The 24736-nt window shown below is 38.8% G+C and overlaps 1 protein-coding gene across 9 annotated transcripts in view; it reads left to right on the top strand.

Annotated features, from left to right (window-relative positions):
• PKIB (cAMP-dependent protein kinase inhibitor beta) overlaps positions 1-20821 on the top strand; it is a 111977-nt gene extending 91156 nt beyond the window's left edge. For all 9 annotated transcript variants that reach the window (XM_047734932.1, XM_047734923.1, XM_047734929.1 and 6 more), the window contains 2 exons: positions 13957-14133; positions 19590-20821. In XM_047734932.1, the coding sequence (XP_047590888.1) occupies positions 13965-14133; positions 19590-19657 (237 nt within the window). In that variant the 5' untranslated portion in view covers positions 13957-13964 and the 3' untranslated portion in view covers positions 19658-20821. The remainder of the gene's footprint in view (positions 1-13956; positions 14134-19589) is intronic.
• The last annotated feature ends 3915 nt before the right edge of the window (positions 20822-24736 follow it).

Raw genomic sequence — 24736 nt, forward strand, 5'->3', positions numbered from 1 at the left:
TTCTTGAAATCAAATGGAGGTTACACACTGTTCTTTCAACTTATCTATATGACAGTATTTAAATACAAAATTCAAGGGAAGACACCATAACTTGAAGTCACTTATTTAATAATCCTAGAATTTGTCACAAATTATTATAAGCCCCATCTGTTTTTTCCATGATGAACAATCTTCCCATCAATGTCAATGTCAATGTTTCCTCTCTGTGAATCCTCCAAGATCACCAGCAGTAGTTCAGTGACCACATCACTAGCTTTGCTTTTTTCAGCAATCAAGGACCCATATGTTTATGTGTCTATTTCTGGAATCTCTATTTTATTCTATTATGCTGTTTATTCTTGAAGAATGCCACTCTATCTTAATACCTAATATTTGTAATGAATCTTTATATCTGATGATCTAAGTCCTTAAACTTTATAATTAGTCTTCATTGTAAGTCCTTCTACCTTTTTCCTTCCTTTTTAAATAAGAAGTTATTCTTGGGTATGTTGCATTTACATATAAATTTTATAATCAGCACATCACTCATGTGGTGGATTTGCTTACAGAACTTCCATTTTTAATAGCCTTCGAACAATACTCCTTCACAGTAGTCTCTATTTTTTTTTTTAAAGATTTTATTTATTTATTTGACAGACAGAGATCACAAGTAGGCAGAGAGGCAGGCAGAGAGAGAGAGGAAGGGAAGCAGGCTCCCTGCCGAGCAGAGAGCCCGATGCGGGGCTCGATCCCAGGACCCTGGGATCATGACCTGAGCCGAAGGCAGTGGCTTTAACCCACTGAGCCACCCAGGCGCCCCCACAGTAGTCTCTATTTACACATAGTGCATCTTATGCATATTTTTATCATGTGACTTAGAAATGTTCATGGTTCCTCAGTGCTCAGAGGGACAAACACAATCTCTTCTTTTTTTTTTTTTTAAGATTATTTATTATTTTGAGGGAGAGAGAGAGCTTGTATATGTGAGCGGTGGTTGGGGGTAGGGGCAGAAGGAGAGGGGGAGAGAGAAGAGAGAAAAGCAGACTCCCTACTGAGCATGGAGCCTAACACAGGGCTTGAACTCACGACCCTGAGATCACAACCTGAGCTGAAATCAAGAGTGAGGAATATACTTAACCAACTTAGACACCCAGGTGCCCCCACAATTTCCTTTTAAATGGCATTCATTTTCTTTGCAATCTGGGTTCCAGTGATGATTGCGCTCCAACTTATTTCTCCAACTCTATATGGCTTAACATTCGATCAGAGCTAGATGTTTCCTTTTCCTTTACTTAGAAGTTGCTTTGTACACTCACTTCTTCGTGAGTTAGCTTAAATTATTTCCCTGGCTTGGTAAGTCTTTCATGTTTTTTTTTTTAATCTGTATGAACCCCTCCCAGATATTAGGGTCCGATGTGTGTTCTATAGCTTCTATGAAGTCTCTCTTAATTACCAAAATTCAATAGCCATTTCCCTTTTATACTTCCATAGCATTTTTTCATTTATACCATTTACATGGATATATCATATGTGGACTTCTGTTTTTACATTCCCTTTCATGTACATGTATTTCATCTGTACAGTGAGGTCACATACTTTTTCAGAGTAAAGATCATGCATTATGCTTTTTGTGTGTGTCCCGCTCTGGTAATTACAGTGTTTGGTCTTATTTCTCTAATATCTTGCACTGAATGAAGGATGCTCAATAACAGTTGGCTGAATGAAGGCTGAGTCTCTGTTCAAGAAATATTTGGTGAAATGTAATAGAAGGAGCAATGTATGAGGTGTCAGATGGAATGGGCTCTGGTCTTGCCTCTGTCACTCGCTACCTCTGTTCCTTAGCCAAATCATTTCATTTTTATGATCCTCAGTTTTCTTACCTGTAAAACGAAGATAGTATTGATCACCCCCTCGGTACAGAATCACATACGTTGTATCTCACTAAAGTGATTTAAAATGGTGTGTGCTCAACACATGCTTATGCCTTTTTTCACATAATGAAAATCTTCATCATAGGAAATTTAGAAAACACAAAATTAAACAAGAGAATAGAAATCATGTATAATAACACCACTCACAAAGAACTACTGTTAAAATTTTGGATATTTCCCTTATCATGTTTTTCTGTGCAACTGTTTTGAGAATTATTGTATATACTGGCTTTGAACTTTTTTATTATGCCCATTGAATATATTCTAGATACCATTTTTCATGAAGATTCATTTTTCCCTAATGAACTTATATAATATTAAAGAAACATAGTAACAGAATGTATTATTTTTTCAAAAAAGGCTTTTGTAAAAAGTTAGATGCATTCATATAAATAATTTCATTTCTATTAACTTAATTGTAGGCAAACATCAATATACATAATTTGATGAACAAAAATATTTCAATGGTATAACTTTTCTCTCTAAAGTTACTCGCTATTTGGTTGGGAATTTTTTTTTGCCTATATGACCCAGAAAAATCCTCAGAACAGCTTAAAAATTTTTGCTACTGTGATTTTGATTGAATTTTTTGCTTGATGAAACACTAAAATGATTTCTTCTTCTGCAAAGAAAAATAAAATACTGAAAAGAACTTAGGAAACAAATCAGAGCTTGAAAAGGCCCAATCATTTCCTCATTTTTCTCAGTTGGAAGAAAAAAAAAAGAGATGAGAATGAAATCTATTCAAAAAGGGACTAAAAGACATCCCAAAGAATTTTTTTTTTTTACTTTGATGAAATAGGAGAAAAAGACATTACTGGAACTTTTTAAGTTGTTTACATTTAAAAAAGCATCTTACCTATAAATCAACTTTATCCAATTCAATTAAGGAAAGGTTTGTGAATGATTTCAGCCTCAGTCATGTTTTTCATGTTTGAGCTTGTGGCTCTGTCTATTTTAAATAGGTGGTATATGCCCTGGAATGTTGGCTTTCTAAAAAATTTTCTTTTTTCAAACTTTAAAAATTCAGAATTGTGTTGGCCTGAAAACAATTATATTTTTAAGAGATATGATCAAATGACTTATAGAAGATATGAAAAAATGATATTAAATAAATATATTCTAACTTCAAAATCCAGATGTATGATATTTGGTACATCTATGTATATGAATGCTGAAAAAATTCTGGGAGGATATGCGCCAGAATTATAATAGTGCTGTGACTGGATAATGGGCAAAAGGCAACTTCCTTTTTTTCCTTCCAGAAAAATTATCATTTTTCCCCAACAATGAGCATATATTATTTTCATATGCAAAAAGAAAATAATTCCTTTTGAAAGAGAGACAAGGAAGGATAATTGTTTCATTCAGTAAACAAACCCTATATCAGAGTACCTACTGAGTGAATGACAGGCATGACTTAGTGCTGTGGTACATCGGTCAAAAACCTGTAAAAACCTATGCCTACAAAACCTGTGCCTACAGAAACCTATGCCTTAATGGAGCTTACATTGTAATAGAGCGAGATAGTCAGTAGGCAACAGTTCAATCACAGCAAGTTATAATATGCATTCAAGCTACTAAGTGCCAAGGGAAAATAGAGCAAGTTAAGGGAGGTTAGGAGCAACAGAGAGAAGACAGTTTCAAATGGGCTGAGGAGGCTTACTGAGAAAGCAGAATTGTCTCACAAATTTTGTGATTCTTCTTTCCTCACCAGATAGTGTCGTTATGTAATTACTCAGATTAAGAATTTTCAGGTGTCATGAAGAAATTGATAATTCCAATCACATCTTAACTAGTAATGAAACACTCAAACATGGTTTGTTGCTGGAATTACATAAAATGTTCACCCTTAGGGAGAAACCATGATGAATGGTGTAAGGGAGATTTGGTCTTCTGTGACAGGTGGCTTATCTAGAACAGATATTGCAGAAAGGTAGCCAACTTGGAGGGGCTTCGGGGGGGCAGAATGTAATTTTTTATGCTCTTTTCCCTGCCTAAACACCAAATTTCTGGAAATATCTCTGCGTTAATCTTTTCTTGTCTTTATAACTTACAATGTCAGAGGCTGTTTCTAGAGCCAAAAGAAAAGCCTACTTTAACAGGATAATCAATGTTTATAATGATAATCTATTATAGTGCCTATGAATTAATATGATCGATTACTAAACAAATTTCATTTGTGTGGTCATTAACTGAGCACATTTATATCCATTAGTTTGTTGGGTTCCAAGGTAGTAAAATAGGTAGTATTAATTCTACTTTTGATAAATGTGGAAACTTAATTAACAGAGAAGTTAAATGTCTTATTGAAAGTTGCAAATTTATTAGAAGGCAATGCGAGATGCCACTACATGCTCACTTTTAGGTGACCAAAATTTCCATTGCACCATTTGGACTGCTTAATAAATATGAAGACTAATTTAAGGGCAGTCATTCCAAGGGTATATTAAGGTAGTTCAGTAATGCTGTCATTGCTCAGACCTCTGCTTTGAAATCTCGAAATAGAATTCTTTTGAGTATATGCAAATCTAAATTACTTAAGGAAGCTTTGAAAAAAACCTGAAGTCATTTCAGTACAAAAAAAATGGGTGATCGGTTGGGATAGTTTTTTTTTTTTTTTTTTTAGAGATTTTGTTTATTCATTTGATGGAGATCACAAGTAGGCAGAGAGAGAGGAGGAAGCAGGCTCCCTGCTGAGCAGAGAGCCCGATGCAGGGCTCGATTCCAGGACTCTGGGACTGTGACCCGAGCCGAAGGCAGAGGCTTTAACCCACTGAGCCACCCAGGCGCCCCAGTTGGGATAGTTTTTAACTAAAACAGTTTACTATAAAATATGTTATATTTTAAATGTAGCATTATTCTTCCATTATATTATATAAGAGTATAAAGTGGGTTGCACTGATGAAATCACAAAAATATTTTAGGTGGTGGAATACATGTGTAGCTTCCTAAAGGAATGGTTTTGATGAATATGGCACACACACACACACACACACACACACACATAAATATATAACATTTGTATATGTTAGTAAAATTAGTTCTTTTGTGTCGCTGCATTTTTCCTTCTGAAGACATATAAGCATATATGTTATAAAAATTTTCTGAAGTAAAAGCATGCAGTTTAAAGTGTACAAGCTTGGGGTGCCTGGGTGGCTTCACTGGTTAAACGTCTGCCCAAGGTCCTGGGATCTGGCCCTATGTAGGGCTCCCTGCTCTGCGGAGAGCCTGCTTCTCCCTCTCCCTCTGCCTGCCACTCTGCTTGTGCTCTTGTTCTCTCTCTCTGTCAAATAAATAAATAAAATCTTTTAAAAAACTAATAAATTGTCCAAGCTTAAGCTCTTCCTTTAGATGACCTTCACACTGAAGAAAAATTATGGAACTAGTTTTTGTCATAGATGTACCACTCTCAATAATAATCCCAGGAAAGAAAATAAGGCCAGAGGATAAAAGACTCTATTTTCCCCCTTGTTGAGAATGAAAATGGTAAAAGAGAATTTGTTGAATGAGTTAAAACTATAGGATCTGGGCTATTTAAAGTGTTAGAGGACTGGGGCCCCTGGGTGGCTCAGTGGGTTAAGCCTCTACCTTCAGCTCAGATCATGATCTCAGGGTCCTGGGATCGAGCCCCACGTCAGGCTCTCTGCTCAGCGGGGAGCCTGCTTCTCTGTCTCTCTCTGCCTGCCTCTCTGCCTACTTGTGATCTCTATCTCTGCCAAATAAATAAAAAAAAAATCTTAAAAAGAAAAAGTGTTAGAGGACTGCATATTTGTACGAGGGAAAGCTGATAGAATTGTGTCTAACTGACTTTGGTAGGGCAGTCTTCCGTTTAATGTTTATGAATCCCTTCTAGGGACCCAAAGTCAGAAGAGTGTAACTATTCAGATGCCTTGGGTGAGGGTGATTCCAGAAGAGTTTTTGCATTAACTTCTGCTCTGCATGTGACAATTGATGTTACCCACACGGGCAAAGCATTTTATTTGCCACTAGGCTACATCCTGCCCCCAAAGCTACTTTACTGGTAATGTCATAAAATTCATTTTAATATATGATTAACTGAACTTTCAGTCTTTATTGAGAATATTAATAATTAAAAGCACGATCACTAGCTATGTTTGCCTGCCCAAAATTTATAGATATCAGCTATTAATTCAGTATTTATTGAATTTATTAGATAACTATGTGTCAGCCCATGTACTAGGTAGAGGGATACAAAGGCAATTCTACCATGACCATGTTGGTCAGATTATCTTCCCTTTTCCTCCTTCCTATTGATGTCATCAAAAGTCACTTGACATTTTAAAACCACGGTCTCATTAAAAAAGGAACTGACTTCTTAGAACTTCCTTTGAACCCCCCTGCACAGACAGATTGTGTTCACTCTGACATAGGAATGGTGCACGCAAACCATAGGATCCTCAAAATTATTTCATTTTCCCAGTAGTGCAAATTCAGTTCTTGGGCTTTTGTGAGCTTGGAGAATCTTTGTGCCTTTTTTGAAATCTAAGAACACTTTGTGTCCGACAACGGTTGGAAAAGGCGAAGATGAGAGGTGGATGATCTGAGAGCAGTCTCTTGCTGGAATTTGCTCGCTCTTTCTCTGGAACCCCCCTCTGCAGTTCTGCCCCATCTTCTCTTTTGGACCCAACCACTCCCTCCCCTGTGCACGTCCCAGAGCTGCCTGGCTTTGCGGCCTTTCCAGGTCTCCAGCTGAGGCAAGGGAAATCCTTACTTGGCAAGCATCAGAGTGCTTTGCACACAGTTGGTGTTAAATAAGTACGTTCTGAGTTGAATACAAGTACTTCCTTTAGTAGCCTGCAGTACCTTAATAAAATAAGAAAACAACGATATTTGTGTCCCTTGAATGGAAAAAGGAGAATATGAGAAATATGTGAGAATGACTGAGTACAGGCAGGGTGTGAGGTAAAGTGGAGGAAAAAAAATGAGAACGGTTCGTTCTAATTCAAGCTAAGTGGTCTCAATTCTGATCACTCAGAAAGATAGAAATAAAAAGGTGGGAAGTAAAAGGCCAAAACTACGTCAGACGTAAGATAGGAGGGATGCTCTGCTACAACTTACAACCATTTAGAATGACGTTCATCTAAAGGAGAACTGAAAATATCACTGTGTGTCCTGGATACCACCCATTACGCATAACACCCACATGCACAGATGTGCTACCCAAGATGATGTACTGATAATTAGGGAAATCTGTTTTGGAGAAGAGCAGGGGGAGTCATGATAATGGCAGAAAGAGGACTGTCTGGACTTAGAAAAGACTTTGACACAAACTGGCTGCATTATGGTAAATCACTCAAGTGTCTGGGTCTATACCATTTACGTGGAATGGTCTTTTGGGGAAGCTGCAAGGGGTACGGGGAGGCCTGTGGCAAGCGAACTCCCTATAATCCTTGATGGAGGGTGTGTTTCCGGTAAGTTTTTCTAGCAGGAAATGAAAAAGTAGGATGACCAGTTAAATGTGGACCCCTCCACTCAAGGAGGTTGAGTGCCTCGTAAAGTTGAGGTTCTTATCCATATCAGTCCACATTATTATTCTAAGTGACCCTATTTTAGCATAACAATGTTATTGTGTCAGAAGGGTATTCAGATATGTGAATTACTTTATCTGGAAGATTATAGGAAAGTCAATTTGTTTTTATATTTAGAATTTTACAGGTTTCAGTTGTCCAAAAATTCTGCATGGTAGAAATAGCTTTCCTGTGCCTACAAATGTATATTGAAGGATTTAATCATTTGTTTATGTTTAAATCATTATCAGGAAAGAGTCTAAGCATGAAAAATAATATGTGTGTCAACAGACTAGAAGTTGAATTTCCTTTGGCTTATACTTGAGGCACAGAAACTCCCTATGTAAAGGAATCCCCCTCCTCCCAAAAAAGGGGGAAGGTCTCTAAGTTAAAAAAAAAAAATCATTTTTATACAGGTATATGTTTCATGTTAGCTCTGTTTAGCCTAAAATGGTCTTAGTACTTAGGTGAGTAGATGTGTTAGGATTCCCATTTTTAGAGTTAGATACTTTTACTTTATTTCAAAGAACAGGATTTGAGGTCAGGAAAGCTATTGAAAAGATTAGAATGTGTTTGATCTCACCAGACTGTGGGTTCCTCTTTGTAGCTTGTGGGCCTAGCACAGGGCCTGGCACTTAATAATTTAGCAGGAGCTTGATAAATGTCGACTGGATGAATAAATAATTGTCCGTTTTTGTTGGTCCACATTAAGAGGCAATTACTAGGTTTCTCTGACCTTGTTTGGAAGAAGTTTTCGTACTCCAGAACAGAAAATCTTGCAAAATAAGAACTGTAGGCAGACAACTGAAGAAATATAGCATGAGGTGCTGAAACCTGGAGAGAGAGAGAGACATCAACGGAGACCAGTCTGTGTCTCGCTCTATCTCATCCTCTCTTTCTTATGACCAGGAAAAGCACTCATTTTCCAAAATATATGTTCTTCATTGTTACTTTAAGTGTTTTTTTTCAGAGAGCCTGACTCACATCTCCAGGGAACTGATTAACGGGTAAGAAGTTTATTTCAAGTCATACATGCAGAATGAGTTTCACTGTAGGAGGTGAAGTGAGTGATACCGATCCAGAGATTAGAGAAAAGGTAACCAGCTCCTTGCAGTCTCCGCTTCAAGTAAGTGAACTTGAGAAGAGAGTGAGTGTGAGCTCTGAGGCTGGAACATCTCAGCTAGGAGAGAAAGAAGTTGCAAAAACTTTAGTTCCTGGTTATACTTTTAACGTACTAACACACTCCTTTCTTAGCTCACTGGGAGCTGACCAGTGATTTTATATACATAAATACACATGCATACCTACACGTGTATATATAAGTACACATGTCTTATAGATACGTATTCTTCCAGTGCTTCATTTAGCTTGAACATGTTTGTCCTCTTCATGCTGATGTTGCATTTTCGATTTGACAGAGCTGCAGATGCTGGCATGTGTGTCTATATGACCCGGTAATGGGCTTTTGTTAAGGCACCTTGAAAACTGTGTATTTCCAAAAGAGATGAAAGAGATGAAAATTACATCACCTTGCTAGGGGCATGCAAGGACTTCTGTGAAATCTCCAAATGTCCAAATGGTTTCCACTCTTGTAATCATCCACAGTTGACAAAGCAGAACTCATCCAGATTCCCTACTAATTCTGTAGAAGAAAAAGAGGAAGAGTTGCTAGTGAGTCAGCTGCCTTAGTTAGCAAACATAAACATAATTAGCTTTTCAAGCCCAAAAAATTAGGACTTGGAAGTTAATCTCTCTTCTGTGTTTATTTATTAGTACTATTTCCTCATCTTTCTATGGGTTATGTTACAAAGCATTTGAAAAGAGCAGTTCTCTCTCCCTATAACGTTGACCAAGAAAGGATTCACCGAAAATTAAAGCAAACAGACATTTATTTGGGCAATTAGAATTGCAATTCGGGAAACACAGATTTAGGTAGACACCTAAATTGCGTTCCAGTGAAGACAAAGGTGGGAGGGGCAGAGCTATAAAGATGGAAGGATAGGAGTGTAGCTTTCATTTAGGTCCTCTGTGCAAAAGAGGAATTGAAAAATTAACTGGGATTGGTTGTGTATGCAAATGAAGGACCGAAACTTGTTAAACCGAATTGGCTCCTTTAGAAGTGAAGCACCACGTGTGATCCAGTTGCCATGGTGAGGAGGAAGTTAAGTCCAGGCTGAGGGCTTGCAGCTGGCTTTAAAGCTCAGAAAGTTTGGGCATCTGGGTGGCTCAGTGGGTTAAGTGACTGCCTTTGGCTCAGGTTGTGATCCCAGGGTACTGGGGGATAGAGACTTGCGTGGGGCTCCCTGCCCAGTGGGGAGACTGCTTCTCCCTCTCCCTCCTCGTGTTCTGCCTACTTGTGCTCTCACACTCTCTCTGTCAAATAAATAAATAAAATTTTAAGAGAAATTTCATAGTTTCTCTGTTGAGGGTGTGCATAAATTCCTCTCCTCTTATGGCCTCCTAACAACCCTTTTTTTTTTTTTAATTTTTTTAAAGACTTTATTTATTTATTTGACAGATAGAGATCACAGTAGGCAGACAGGCAGGCAGAGAGAGAAAGGAGGAGGAAGCAGGCTCCCTGCCGAGCAGAGAGCCCGATGCAGGGCTCGATCCCAGAACCCTGAGATCATGACCTAGAGCCGAAGGCAGAGGCTCAACCCAGTGAGCCACCCAGGTGCCCCCTAACAACCCTTTTTTAAAGGAGACTCTCTTAACTAGGCTTGCTTGCTCCCTTTTGAAATCTTATTTTACAATGTATATAATTATCCCTCTAAAAAAAAAAATCAGACATATGTAATCAATGTTGCATAGGACAATAATGACAGGCAGGTAAGATGACTCTTTGTTACAGGAAGAAACTTATATTTACAGATACACTATTTTCAGTTAAATTGTCAAAGTGTGACTTTTAGAGACTTTCTGCGCTAGAATATCTGTGTATTCTTAATTTTGTCAGATGACTGTATTTCAGTACTTTTAAGTTACAATAATAATATATGCTCATTATTACAAGTTAACATATGTAAGGAAGTACCAACAAATGGTTAACATTCTTCTTGTTCTCTCTTACATTTTCAACTCGGGATTTTTATTCTTTTTACAAACTTTTACAAAGTTGAGATCATATTGCATTCATTGCTTCCCCTCCCCCACGCTTTTAAAATTTGCTTCATTTTGCAATGTGTCATGGACACATATCTGTAGGTAGATCTAACTAAACTTAACACATTCTTTGTAGCTGTATAATGTTCCATAATGTAACATAGTTTATTCAACCATTCTTCCCTCACAGACTTTTAGATTATTTCCAATGCTACAGTAAATCTCTTTGCCAGAGAAATCAGAAGAGCCCATTTGAGAATGACCCTGTGGGTTCCAGAGTTCCCGCCACGCAGTGATCTCTAAGTCATGGACACGTTCTGTCAGGAAGATGAGATGACTTTTCACAGCAGACATCTCCCTCTCCCCACAGCCCTGGAGGACTGGGCTGGGTGAACTGCTGTTTTATGGAGGAGCCTGGCATCCTCCACAGTCCTGGTGTCAGTGGCAGGCTCTGAAAGGAACATTATCCTGGGAAGAGGGAGAGCTTTGAAATGACAAAGTAAAGCTCCGGGGTAAAGCAGGCTCTCATGGCTTGGCCTCCCCGCACATCCAATTCTCTTTCTGATCTTAAAATGGTAGTTAATAAATATAACTTTGACAAACTTTTAGAGAGTTTTTGTGATGATCTTATTTTCTAACACTAATAGACAAAAAAAGGAGTCATTTAGAAAGACCATGTCTGAAGTAATAATGTAAAGGTAAGAACAAAAACTTCTAAAATAGCAGCCAATAGCCAAGAAGCCTTGAAATAAACTTGGAGACCAGAATTTCTTCTTCCGTGTTAACGGTCTACTCTACAGGCCACCTTTTGGAAGTTCCCTTTTGATATACAAATTCTAATGCAATACTTCTTTAACATAGACCATCTACTAAAGAAGTTTCCTCACTTCATTTAATATAAAATGTATAGCATTGAAGTATTCTAAATAGCATATCTTAATATCTTTATATGTGTTGTTATCTTCAACTTTAAGATTTTAGACTCGGAGGTCGGTAGTCATCAAAGTATTCATAGAACTGGTCCTCGAGTCTTAGCATAGTTAACTTACTTGTGTGACACAGGAAAGTGCTCCATAGAAATAAACATTTGATCATGGCCATGGCTCCTGATGTGCTGTTAACTGGCTGAGGACACACTGGAAGCCTGTAAATGGGGTCTCTTTCCAAACTTGGTGTCAGGCACCTCTCACAAACTACAGAGAAGAGCTCTATAACTGACATTCCTGTATTATAGATAACTAAACATTTAAGCCAGAAAGGAATACCTGTGAAGAGATAGGGAATCTCTCCCTCTCTCTCTCTCTCTCCCTCACAAACCTACACACGTACATATATATGCATATACATAATTTTCCCTATTTAAAGAGTAATGAAGGACAGAATCAAAAGTAGCTATTGTATGTCTGTCTATACCTATCACAGGGATTTGGAAAGATAATTTTGTGGCAATCCATGTCATCGTGCCTTAACAGTGACGTAAAACCAGATTTGCTTGCTTGTGTGCTATAGTAGCAGCTGCACGACTCCCAGTTAATCATTTAACCTCCCTGAGCCCTGGGCTCCGTATCCATGTAGGGAGGGTTGTTCCTTACTACCTCATAGGATTATTAGGAGGATTAAAATGAGATAATAGATATAAAATGTTCATGTTGAATAAACCTAGTTTCCCTCTTAGGAAACTTAAGTGGTCTTCCACTATGAAGATGTTTCTTGGTAGGATTAAAGGGATACATAGAATGGCGGTGGGGTAAAGAAAACTTTGCAACGTGAATGATGATACCAATAAACAAACATGGTTTTAGAGTTATGAGGAATTTCAATATGCTTTATCTTATTAGTTCTTCACAAGAATACTGTGGATCAGGCTAATATTTTTACATCCATTACATGGGGAGGAACTGTGACTCAGAGAAATTAAATGAATTAGTATCACCTGCAAGCCTATAATGGAATGAAGTTCTTTTTGACTAACAGTCCAGTGCTCTTTACATTACTCTATGTTGTCTGTCAATGCCAGACAGCTGGCAAATACTAAACAGAGAGAATTCTAATTGGTTCCAAAGTTGTGTCTGAAAATCTAGCTGTGTTCTCAAATTTTCCACGGTTCCTGCAAAAAATGCGCCTATTTGGGGAAGGAGCCTCGCCTACTCCTGGACTCCCGAGGGCCACACTGAGCTCAGCGTGCATTTCTTGGGTCTGCGGAACCAAAGGAGTTGTAATTCTAATACGAAACGCACTGTATTTTGTGACTATTTCACTTTATTTTTAGCATTTCCTGAATCGAAGTTAAGCAATTGGAAAGGGCTCCCTTCCAACAATGGTGAAAAGCTTGGTTTGCTCTGTGTAGGTCAAGACTTAGCTATTTCTGCCCTCAAGCACCATAGGTGATTGTCTCCCTCCCTGGGTTGATATTCAGCATATTCTGTGGCATGATGGTATCTGTCTTCGCATGTATACCTTCTTTCTCCTCTTTGAGAGCACAAGTCCCCTAAAAATGGAGAGTATAGTGTCCCTTTGTACTCTCAGGGCCCGGTGGAGAGCCTAGGGCTTCATAGGTTCTCCATAGATGCTTGCCCCTGCTGCTGCTGCTTTTGTGATACCACTAGCATTGATTTCTTAGGGAAGATTCATTAGAAAACAACCTATGAACGAGGGTTAGTTTTAGAATAAACAGTGTCTGCTGCCTCCCTGCCTCCCTGTACCATTAATGATTTCCTAAGACTACTTTTATAGAGACAATTACTAGAAAGATAAAGGTTGCTTCAGAAAGCACTAGTAATTACCAGGTCCACTTAAAGGCGAGAGAAGGTGATACAGGTTCTATTCTCTTAAACATGAACATGAGGCTGTTGAAAATTAGCTGTGAGACTCGAGCAGACCGAAATACACAGCTGTCACTGGGGCACAACGCCTTTGAGATGAAGTTGAATTTCTTATTTCTAAGGATAGAAGCCGAGTGTGTTTTGTTGGGGGCCTGCAAATTATAGTGATTTGGTTTCGACCTGAACAAGCACCACAAACAAATCCTGGCAGGCAGGTTCTCTACAGGAGTGGCCGAACAAGTCAGTTTTCATTTCCTTCCAAGCCCTGGTTGGGCCAATCCATCCACAGAAAAATAGAACAAAAGGCAAGAGATCACTGCCCGCCTAAAGCATCCTAGCGGCTTACTCGGCTCAGGGGTTATTTATAGCGAGCCGGCTCACACTGAGCACGCCCCGGTCTAGGCAGCGGATGTGCGAATGTGCGAACGGAGGCTCCAGGACCGCGACAGTAGACATCGATGCAAGGTGTGAGCAATGACTCCGTTCGCACGCCTGTCGTGGTTTCGGTCTGGCCATGCCTTTCACCACCACTGTGAACGTTTACCTCCCAATAGGCTCATCCTCCTCTTCATGTGCACCTTCTATCTGCAGATGTTGCTATGAGGACAGATTCATCCGAGATGACTGATGTGGAGTCCGTGGTCAACAATTTTGCCTCTTCGGCCAGGACTGGCCGCCGGAATGCCGTGCCGGACATCCAGGGCTCAGCCGGGATGGGCGGGTCCGCAGAGCTGCCCCTCAAACTGGAGGCCCTGTCCATGAAGGAAGGTAATGCACAAGTTCTCTCCTTGCCGCTGGAGCAGTCTCTCTTATAACTGGTTATAAGTGCTCTTTTTTTCTTACGTGTGGACTAAGATCTCTCAGTTTTTGTTGCAGGCTAAGTGTCATTTTTTAGGCTTTCTGAAAGTGAACAGTTTTATCTTTTTCTCTCCCAATGTGTATGTGCAAGCTGAACATTTATGTATTTGTTGGACGTGTCTAGTCACGCATAGTGCTCGAAATCGGGGATAAAATGTGAACAAATATAATCCCTTCCCTCAATAAACTTAAAAATTCATCGAGAAACGCTCCGAAATAAAATAGTTTCCCTCCTATCATCCCCTTAGCCAACCTCACTGGAGACTTGTGCTTTGCTATAGTAAAGCTCTTCTCTGTCTCAGATCTAAGAATTTTATTAACAGTTAAAGATGAGATCTTTAAGGCAAGTATTTGTATAAAAGGTAACCATTCTTCAGTGGAAAAAGTTGAACTAAGGACAAAGGGGAGCTGTCAAACCAATGGAGGAAAACTTGGGTTTGTCTCCCCATTGCTTACATACAGTTCATCTAGCTTCCAGAGTTCAGTCTTCTGGAAATAAACATAAAGATACTTTCAATAGAGTTTTAAAGAAGTCTTTTTAGTCAGAAAACATTCATGGAGGTTAAAGAAAATTTCAGTTCCAAGTCATTACCAAGATACCTGGGCCTTGAGCCCCATTTAGTCCAAGGTGGACTTTAGTATGGGTAGAAATTTATTGCCACTGCCAAGGAGGCAAAAGAGGCTAGCAGCTGCTGCATGCCCACTCTGTTCATGCAAGTGCCAGAAGAAGGCTCTTGGTCCTCTGCCTCAGGACATTATTTGTTACCTGGTAAAGTTACAGATGTTCCTTGTTTGATCCCTAGGAAATGAGGATGTCTTTGTCCAGGGACACCTCATGTGTTCCCAGACGTCATTGCCTTTCTCATACGAGACCCTACAAGTAAGAGCAAAAAAGTGCCTACATCCATACAAACTATTACAAGATGAGAAAAGGGAAAGAAAGAAAATAAATAAAAAATGTGTGTAATGGTTTTGGCCTTTTAAGTCTGAAAATGGAATGTGGTTATCAGACTGTGATGTTGCTGTTGAAGGGCCATCCTCAACTAGAGAGGCAGAGAAGCTAAGTTACCTGTTCATACGACAGGCCTAATTAAAGTGTCCGTTCCCCAGACACACACACAAAACCTTACTGATTCTTGACATTACCTCATTAAATGAAAGAGAAAAAAAAATATTCTGTGGGAGAGTTAGTAGTCTTCACCATTTTTTTTTGGCCACTAAAGAGACTGTTATCTGAAAGAATATTGTTACTATTTTTATATGTTAAAGAACAAAAATTCAACTAAGTAAATTTGAAAAGATAATTGACTTTATAAAGGGGTTCATGAATCAGGCAGCCTTCTATCTAGCAAGCAGAGGGGAGCCCTGAGGAGCTGTACAAATGGGAAGAGAGTGGGGCAGGGAAGTTACAAGCAAAAGGAAAGAAAGGATTGTTCCAAGCGAAATCACATGCCCTTAGAGGGAAGGGAAAGGGGATTATTAGGTGGATTACTATGTGGTTATTAGGTGGTTTCCATCAGATCTGTCCTCTTTGGTTTTTGGTGTTGTTTTTGATAAGTATTTTTAGGTGGGAAGAACTGTAGGATCTCATAGGTCCTGTATCCTGCATGAAATTAACCTACCTAAAATTTGTCTCATTCATAATTTGTCTTAATCTATCTCTTATAAATTAATAACCATGATAGTGAGGACAATGATGCCTGATAACATATCAGCAAGAAGTGACAGAGGGTGACAGCTGTAAATGTCACAAAGGGCCTTTTTTAAAAAATTATTTTTATTATCATATAATGTATTCTTTGCCCCAGGGGTACAGGTCTGTGAATCATCAGTCGTACACAACGCATAGCACTCACCATAGCACATACCCTCCCCAATGTCCATCCTCCAGCCACCCTATCCCTATGACCACCCCCCCACCTGCAACCCTCAGTTTGTTTTGTGAGATTAAGAGTCTCTTATGGTTTGTCTCCCTCGTGATCCCATCTAGTTTCATTTTTTCCTTCCGTAACCCCCAGGACAGCCTGCCCTACCTCTCAAATGCCTCATATCAGGGAGATCATATGATAATTGTCTTTCTCTGATTTATTTTGTTCAGCATAATACCCTCTAGTTCCATCCATGTCGTCGCAAATGGCAAGATTTCGTTTCTTTTGATGGCTGCATAGTATTCCATCATATAAATATATACCACATCTTCTTTATCCATTCATCTGTTAATGGACATCTAGGCTCTTTCCAGTTTGGCTGGAAATATGTAAATAATTTGTTCAAAAAACATGGACAAACAACTTCAAGACAGGAACAGTAGAGCATGACACCAAGTGCAACTCTCCTCTGAGCTCAGGGCCCTGTGCAACCGCACTCACCCACACCTGTGGAGCCGGTCCTATTTAGTAAAAAAATAGTTTTTACTATTTACTACATAAATAGTTTGGCTATTGTGGACATTGCTGCTATAAACATTCAGGTGCACATGACAAGGGTCTTTTCTTAACACCCTCTGTCACTATTTATTTGATCCATCGTTATAATTTAATGTCCAACAGATGCTAAACACCATTCTAAAAACTAACAGTGTAGTGGTAAACCAGACAAAGTCTTGCTGTCATGGATCTTATATCTCCAGTGGGACAGTAAAATTATCAACAAGTAAATATATGTCAACAGTGATATGTTCTATCAGAGATTTAAGTAGGATTTGGAGGTAGAGTTACAGCATGGCTTTAGACTGAGAAATGAGGGCAGCCCTAACTTAAACCGGAATGAAAAAGGTGTGTTTTGAATCACAACTGAAGGGAGCAGCAGGCACATGATGATCAGCAGTAAGCATAGTCTTGGCAGAAGGAGCAGCTGGTAAAAAGCTCTTAGAGTGGACATGCCTCCAAATCCTTTGTCTCTCTCTCTCTGATCCTCACCACACCACCCCTCTATTTCAAGATCACAAATGACATTGTCTCAGATGCAATCAGTGATCGTTCTTAGTCTCCGCCCTACATGATCTCCTGGCAGTTGTGTCTTGGTGGATCACACCCTCTTCCCTTGGCTTCCTGGACCCTCCCCTCTCCCGCATTCCTTCCTGCTTCACTGACTGTTCTTGTCCCTGCTGTTGATTCTTTATGTCCCCTACCTCTGAATGAATTAGATGGTACCAGAACTCAATCTTTGACCTCTTCTCTATCAGCATTCCCTCCTCTTGAGATATCACTTGATTTCACTGGGATAATATCATCTTCCTGATTACTCACAGATTTGTTATCTTTACCCAGAAGCTCCTCAGACTTCACACTCATAAGTCCATCTGCCCACTTGACCTCTCTGCTTGGCTATCTAACAGGAATCTCCAACTTTATGGGCAGGAAGGAGAACTCCAGATATTCTCCCTGACACCTGCTCTTCTCGCCTCTTCTCTATCCTGGTGAATGGGGGTTTGACGCGTCCAGTGGCTAGAGCCAAAACCTTGGGATTATCCTTGTCTCCCCTCTTTCTCTCAACTTTGTATCTAATCTATCTGCAAAAATTGTCAGCTCTACTTTCATATTTGTCCAGACAGCTGCCATTTTTCACCTAAAATATGAGGTCTCTTGGTACCTCTCGGACTCCATCTTCCAGTCTTTTTTCTCCCTTCTGTTCCACTTGCAGTTCCTTCCTGCACACTGATGCCTTTGACGTTGCTGTTCCCTCTGCTTGGGATGAGCACTCTCCCTGCTACCGGCATCACTCACCCCTCCCCTTCTCAGGTCTTCAAGTGCAGCGCTCCCATGCCCTTTCTCCCCAACCAATCCTACGTAAAGCTGTAACCTCCAGGCCCCAAGACTTCTTGACAACTCCTATTCTTTAATTTCCTCCATAGCACTCAGGACACCTCACATACCACACATTTTACCTGTTCTGTTTGTTCCTCATATCCCTCCTCAGACGTCTCCTGAGAGCTGGAATTTCCCCCCCACCAACTGCTTGGTACATAATACATGCTTCACACGTATTTCCTGAGTGAAAGTTGAAGAACTGAATAGAGTCCATCAGATTAAACTTCAGAGATGCCAGTGATGATTTTATTTTATTTTTTTTAAAGATTTTATTTATTTATTTGACAGAGAGAGTGATCACAAGTAGGCAGAGAGACAGGCAGAGAGAGGGAGGGAAGCAGGCTCCCCGCTGAGCAGAGAGCCCGATGCGGGGCTCGATCCCAGGACCCTGAGATCATGACCTGAGCTGAAGGCAGAGGCTTAACCCACTGAGCCACCCAGGTGCCCCGACCAGTGATGATTTTAGTAAGCACTTTTGGAAAAGCAGTAGAAACTTAATCATTTCCATTTAAAACGGAAACAGCAAACAATAATACATTTTAAAGCACATACGACAAGACAGTCTGTGGAAGAATTGCGGTTGAAAGAAGGCCTTGTTAGTGTGAGGTTGGTAGTGACTTGAGGAAATGAGGAGTCAGGAGAAAGGGAGAGTCAGGTGAAAGGGAGGCGGGGATGATTGTTAGAGGCAGCTTCCTGATGAGGCAGAGATGGATAGGATCCCTGATCATGAAGGAATAGACCTGGAACGTCTGAGCAGCACCAGGACCGGCTCCACAGGTGTGGGTGAGTGCGGTTGCACAGGGCCCTGGGCTCAGAGGAGATTTGCACTTGGTGTCATGCTCTACCGTTCCTGTCTTGAAGTTGTTTGTCCATGTTTTTTGAACAAGAGGTGCTGCATTTCCACTTTGCACAGGGCTCCCATAAATTGTGTAGCTGGTCCTGAGGTTCACCTTTTCCATTGTAATAGGAGGAAGGGTAGTAGGAATAAGTACAGACCATGGGTTTTAAAGGGTTTTTGGCAGAAAGTCGAGGGAGCTTTTATCTGATGATAAACCTGAATGATATTTTTACCCCTGTGAAGTAGAAAGTCAGATCATCTCCTAAAAGCAATGGAGTTAGAAGTATGAGGAAGTGGGAGAGAGTGTGATACACTATGGGGAGATCATTAAGGGGGTGGAGTATGGAACCACTTGGCAAGGTCCAAATTGTGTCTCTGTGCTTACTAGCTCTGTGACATGGAGCAAGTCACTTAACCTGTCTATGCTTTGATGGGCCAGTCTATAAATGGAGATTGTAATAATACCTCGGGAGACTGCTTGGTATGTAATGCTTCTGGAGAGTCAGAGAGAAAGGTAACTAGGAGAATGTAGATTCCCCAAGCGACGCATATGTCTTTTCTTCGTGTAGTGTCCATATCTAGATTGAGGGGAAAGCATGTCTGAATCAAGGAGAAAATGATTAAGGTGCATAAAGGAAATCCCAACTGTTTCATTGCAGTATAATGTGAAATATATTTCACTATATGCTATAAGTGAAAGAGATTATTTATTTTTTTAGATGTACAAAAGAAAAATGAAGAAACAACACAAAGGCAATTGGAAAAGCCGAAGAAAGAAGAAAAATGAAGACTCAAAAACTATCAAAAGTACTGAATTTCTGTACATTGAAAGACTTAGTGGCTCTGCATTCCTGAGATATTTGATCTGGTAGTAACTATGGTAACATTGTAGCCCTAAGCAACATGTGTGTATTAGACAATTTTGTTGTGATGCTACTCACTTGGAATGCAACCATGATGTCCAGTGTAGGTTATTAAAAAGCATATTACTTCCAAATTGCACCCTAGGAAAAGGCTAAGAATGTATGGTCACTTAAATCCGTATCATTATCTATAAACCCAACAAAATCCACTGCTCTCTTTTGGATTTACTTAGCCAGATATATTTTTAATTCCATTTTTATGGTAATGGATGACTTGTTTCTTAGTAAATATAAAGCAAACACCATTCATTTAAAAATTATTGGAATTTCTAGGACATTATGTTTTTTTGGTAGGAAGGAATAATGGTCAAAAACACATAGAGAGTGTTTGTTTTGTAACCAGAAATACACCATTTTCCCCCAAACCCTAAAAGGATTTGGAAAAATTACAGAAGTTGGACAACCTAAATATCTCTAGGATGTTTTTGTTTGATGCATTTTGTTTCTAGTCTATGCATACTGTGATTTTTTTTATGTGGACTCTTAGAACACAAAATTAGTGACAAATTGTTTATATGGAACATAACTATTAAATGAATTTCACTATCTTCCTTAACTTGGGTGTATGTGTGTGCATATGTTTTTCTTTAATATTAATTATGCAATACAAAACACTTTACTAATTGCTTGATACTGTCTTTTTTTAATTCTTAGGGCTTTTGTGTATTGTGACTTGTTTCTAAAATGATTTCCTCAGGAATGCAGACCTTCATTTTTATATCTTTCCTAAAGTAGCTAACATAATACCTAAATATTTAGTGAATGTTGTAGGTAGAAATAGCAAAATATCTGCTTTTAATATATATTTAAGCATATATTTTGAAAGGAACAAAAACAAAACCAAAGTTTTAGTAAATTTTGATTCATTAGACATTTTAGGAAATAATAAAATTCTGTATTTTTAAAAAATGGGCTAACGAATTTATTTTCATTTTCAGGTATATATGCATGCTGTTATATTTTATTTGATTGTTGACTTAGGCCATGTCTGTATATAGTTATCAAATAAACTCTTCACTGTTCAAGAAACTTGTTACTGATACAAGTCTTCTTAATTTTATCTTCTCAAGTATACCAACTGAAAATTGGCAACACATTTAAAAGGATGAAGTTTGTAAACTTTACAGTATGAATCACCTCCTATGTATTATTTCATTGACAAAGTCTAACTTAATGTCTTATATACACCAGAGGGGTAGATTTTAAAGAACCCAATTGTTTTCTCAAATACAATTTTTTAATAGAAAAATCTAAATTAATATCTTCAGTATAGCACTAAATTTTCAATAAAATATATTATAGCCATTAAAACTGTATTTCAGAGCATTATGGAATGACATGCTATTATGCAAACAGTATAAGGAATATTAGAGTAGAACAATACTTTATAACTTGCGGGACAGTGACAATTTGGCCTTATAAAGGACATTTGGCAATATCTGGAGACATTTGTGACTGCCTCTACTAGGGTGGGGGCCAGGGAGAGAAAGCGCTATTGCCATCTGGTGGGCAGAGCCTAGAGATGGTGCTAAGCGGCCAAGCATCATTCAATCCTAGGGGGTAGACACTCCCCGCAAAGAATTATCTGACTATGCGTGTCCATAGTGCTGAGCTTGAGAAACCCTGGGGTAAACTGCTAAGCATGTGGATTTTTTTTTAATTAAGCATTAGTACTTCATTGTCTATGAACTGTTAGATCATTCCTCTTGTCCAAATGTTTAGTATTTATACAATATTTTCTTTATACAATAATTTATACAATAATTTCTTGATCTGTGTGAGGGAATTATACACATTGAATTCTTTATAAAAACATGATGGCCAGCATCAAATTGAATCTTCATAGCTCCCCTGTTTTCTTACATTTATAAAGGCTCCTTTTCTGAAATAAGTATTGTTTCTGCCTCATTCTTTTTTTAAACTTTTTATTTAAATCCTGGTTAGTTAACATACAGTGTAGTATTAGTTTCCAGTGTACAATATAGTGATTCAACACTTCCATACAATACCCCGTGCTCATCACAACAAGTGCCTTCTCCATCCCTATGACCTATTTTACCCATCCCCCACCCACCTCCCCTCTGGTAACATCAGTTCGTTCTCTGAAGTTTAGAGCCTGTATCTCTCTTTTTTCCCTTTGCTCATTTGTTTTGTTTCACATGAGTGAAATAATAAGGTATTTGTCTTTCTTTGACTTAGTTTGCTTAGCATAATACTCTCTAGCTCTAGCTCTATCCGTGTCATTGCAAATGGCAAGATTTCATTCTTTGTTATGGCTTAGTAATATTCCAACATATATATGTGTGTGTGTGTGTGTATGTATGTGTATGTATGTGTGTGTGTGTGTATATATATATATCCTTTCATCAGTCAATGGACGCTTGGGCTATTTCCATAATGTGGCTATTATACATAATGCTGCTATAAATATTGGGGTGCATGTATCCTTTTGAATTAATATTTTTGTATTCTTTGGGTAAATACCTAGTGGTGCAATTGCTGGGTCATGGGGTGGCTCTATTTTTAACTTTTTGAGGAACCTCCATACTGTTTTCTACAGGGCTGCACCAGCTTGCATTTCTACCAACAGTGCAAGAGGGTTCCCCTTTCTCAACATCCTCACCAACACCTGCTATTTTCTTACTGTTGATTTTAGCCATTCTGACCAGTGTGAGCTGCTATTTCATTGTAGTTTTGATTTGTATTTCCCTGATGATGAGTGATGCTGAGCATTTTTTCATGTCTGTTGGCCAACTGTATGTCTTCTTCGGAAAAACGTCTATACATTTCCAAGTCTCAGCTTTATCCTTTTAGAATGGTATTAAGAATAGCACATGCATTGTAGGGTGAGTGGAAGTAGTAAATGAGATAATAAATGTAAGACACTTGGCAAATGCCAGGCAAAGAAAATTTATTCAATAAATATTGGCTAACATCATCATCATTTTTATTCCAGATGCTTTGCCATTATTCTCTGGTAGAAGAGGTAGTGGGCAACTGAAATCGTTAATTTGGCTCTTTTATGCCTTCCTGTGTGATTTCACAAACATCCCAGTTCTTGGTGCTAGGAGAAGACACTGTAATGGAAATTGATGATTCACAGTAATTACCACATTAATGCCAATTCAGACACACTAACGAGCTGCTGACAGGTGATGAGTATTATCCTTTAACAATGAGTCACCTCACTAATGTTTTATGACAGTTACCACAACCAAACAGAATTTTGATTATTTAAATGAGTAACTTATTCCATGAAAATGTAGGAGGAAAAAAAAATGAACAACTCTTGTGTCATAGTATTATATAGCGTTTATTTCTCATTTAGAATTAGAAGACAAGGGGCACCTGGGTGGCTCAGTGGGTTAAAGCCTCTGCCTTCGGCTCAGGTCATGGTCCCAGTGTCCTGGGATCGAGCCCCACATCGGGCTCTGTGCTCTGCAGGGAGCCTGCTTCCTCCTCTCTCTCTATCTGTCTGCCTCTCTGCCTACTTGTGATCTGTCTGTCAAATAAATAAATAAAAAATCTTAAAAAAAAAAAAAAAGAATTAGAAGACAAGAAATGAAGCCATGTCCTTCCTCACTATTGCTGGCAATGACACACGTTCCAAATGTATATCCTAAATCACTTATTCATCGCAATGCACACATACATGTCCCATTATATACACATTTGTAAGTGTTTTGTGTTACAGAAGGTATCAGGCTTGTTGAGTATTTACTAATGAAAGGATTTATTGTTATTGTTATTATTATTTGCTAAGATGGACTCCAGAAAAAGGAGAATGAGAGGTCTGTTGTAGTTTAAAGGCAAAATTGAATTTGCCTACCGACTTTTTGAAAAAATCAAGTTCTTTTGGGAGAACCTTTGCTGTTTTGTCGAAGACAGTGTCAACAAAACTATCTAGCTGAGGCTCACTAAAGAAAATCTCCAAGCCCATTTTTGCTGCTTATTTATAAGCCACTTTCTTTAGTCAATAGCTGTAAATTCTTCATTAATACCGTCAGATAAACCAGAACAGGAGGGAATGATAAAAGCTATAAAGCGGTTAGTTGGAAACTTGAAGTTTAGGTGGAGAAAGCAGAACAACAAGAACAAAAAAAATTCTATTCCATGTGCTAAGAGATCTTTCTGTGTTCTGGGCTGGAAAGGTTGGAACTGTCTTAGAATGTGAGTGACTACACAGCACGGTGTCCTATTTGCAAAAGGAAATGGTACGTTAGCTTCAGTTTTGCCAGCTCAGTTGGCTTCGGCCACTTTGGAGAGATGATGGTGCTAGAGAGAGAGAGAGGGAGGGAGAGGGGGAGGAAGAGTTACCAAAGCACACTAGCCTATTGCCTTATCCAACACCTCAAATTCAAATTACAGTTTATTATTATTAATTATATTAATAGTAATATAATAATAATATTAAAATTATTGTTAATTTCCTGAGCATAAAGAGTGGCAGAAACTTTAAGGTGAATGTCTGTTCTTTTCTATGTTATTTGCCAAAGTACATTTTCCTCCTATTCCTTTGTTCTCTTTTCTTTCCATGAGCAGCACCTCTTTAGCTAAAACCAGGATAGATTAATCACAATGGAGCCCATTTTTTCCAGAGTTATTAATGATAATTCTTACTGGACATTGATAATCTGCAGGTATTTAAAAATGGAGGTATTGGCTCAAACAAAAGGCTGGGAAGATGTTGTTGCTCCCTGTTAAAATTCTAGGACAGATTTCTTATTGAGCACATACCAATAGGAATAATGATAATAACAGTTATTATTATGTAACCATTCTTTGAGTGATGCTTACTAAGTAGCCTAGAAGATTCTCTGAAGCTTCAGATAATGATCATACAAAATAGGCGCTAATGTTACCCATTTAACAGATGAAGAAAATTGTTTCAGGAAGTGCCTTTGGGGAATTCACACGATTAAGAAAGTAGCAACAGTGACCTG

This window comes from Lutra lutra, chromosome 6 (assembly GCF_902655055.1).
Source record: "Lutra lutra chromosome 6, mLutLut1.2, whole genome shotgun sequence".
Classification (NCBI taxonomy): domain Eukaryota; kingdom Metazoa; phylum Chordata; class Mammalia; order Carnivora; family Mustelidae; genus Lutra; species Lutra lutra.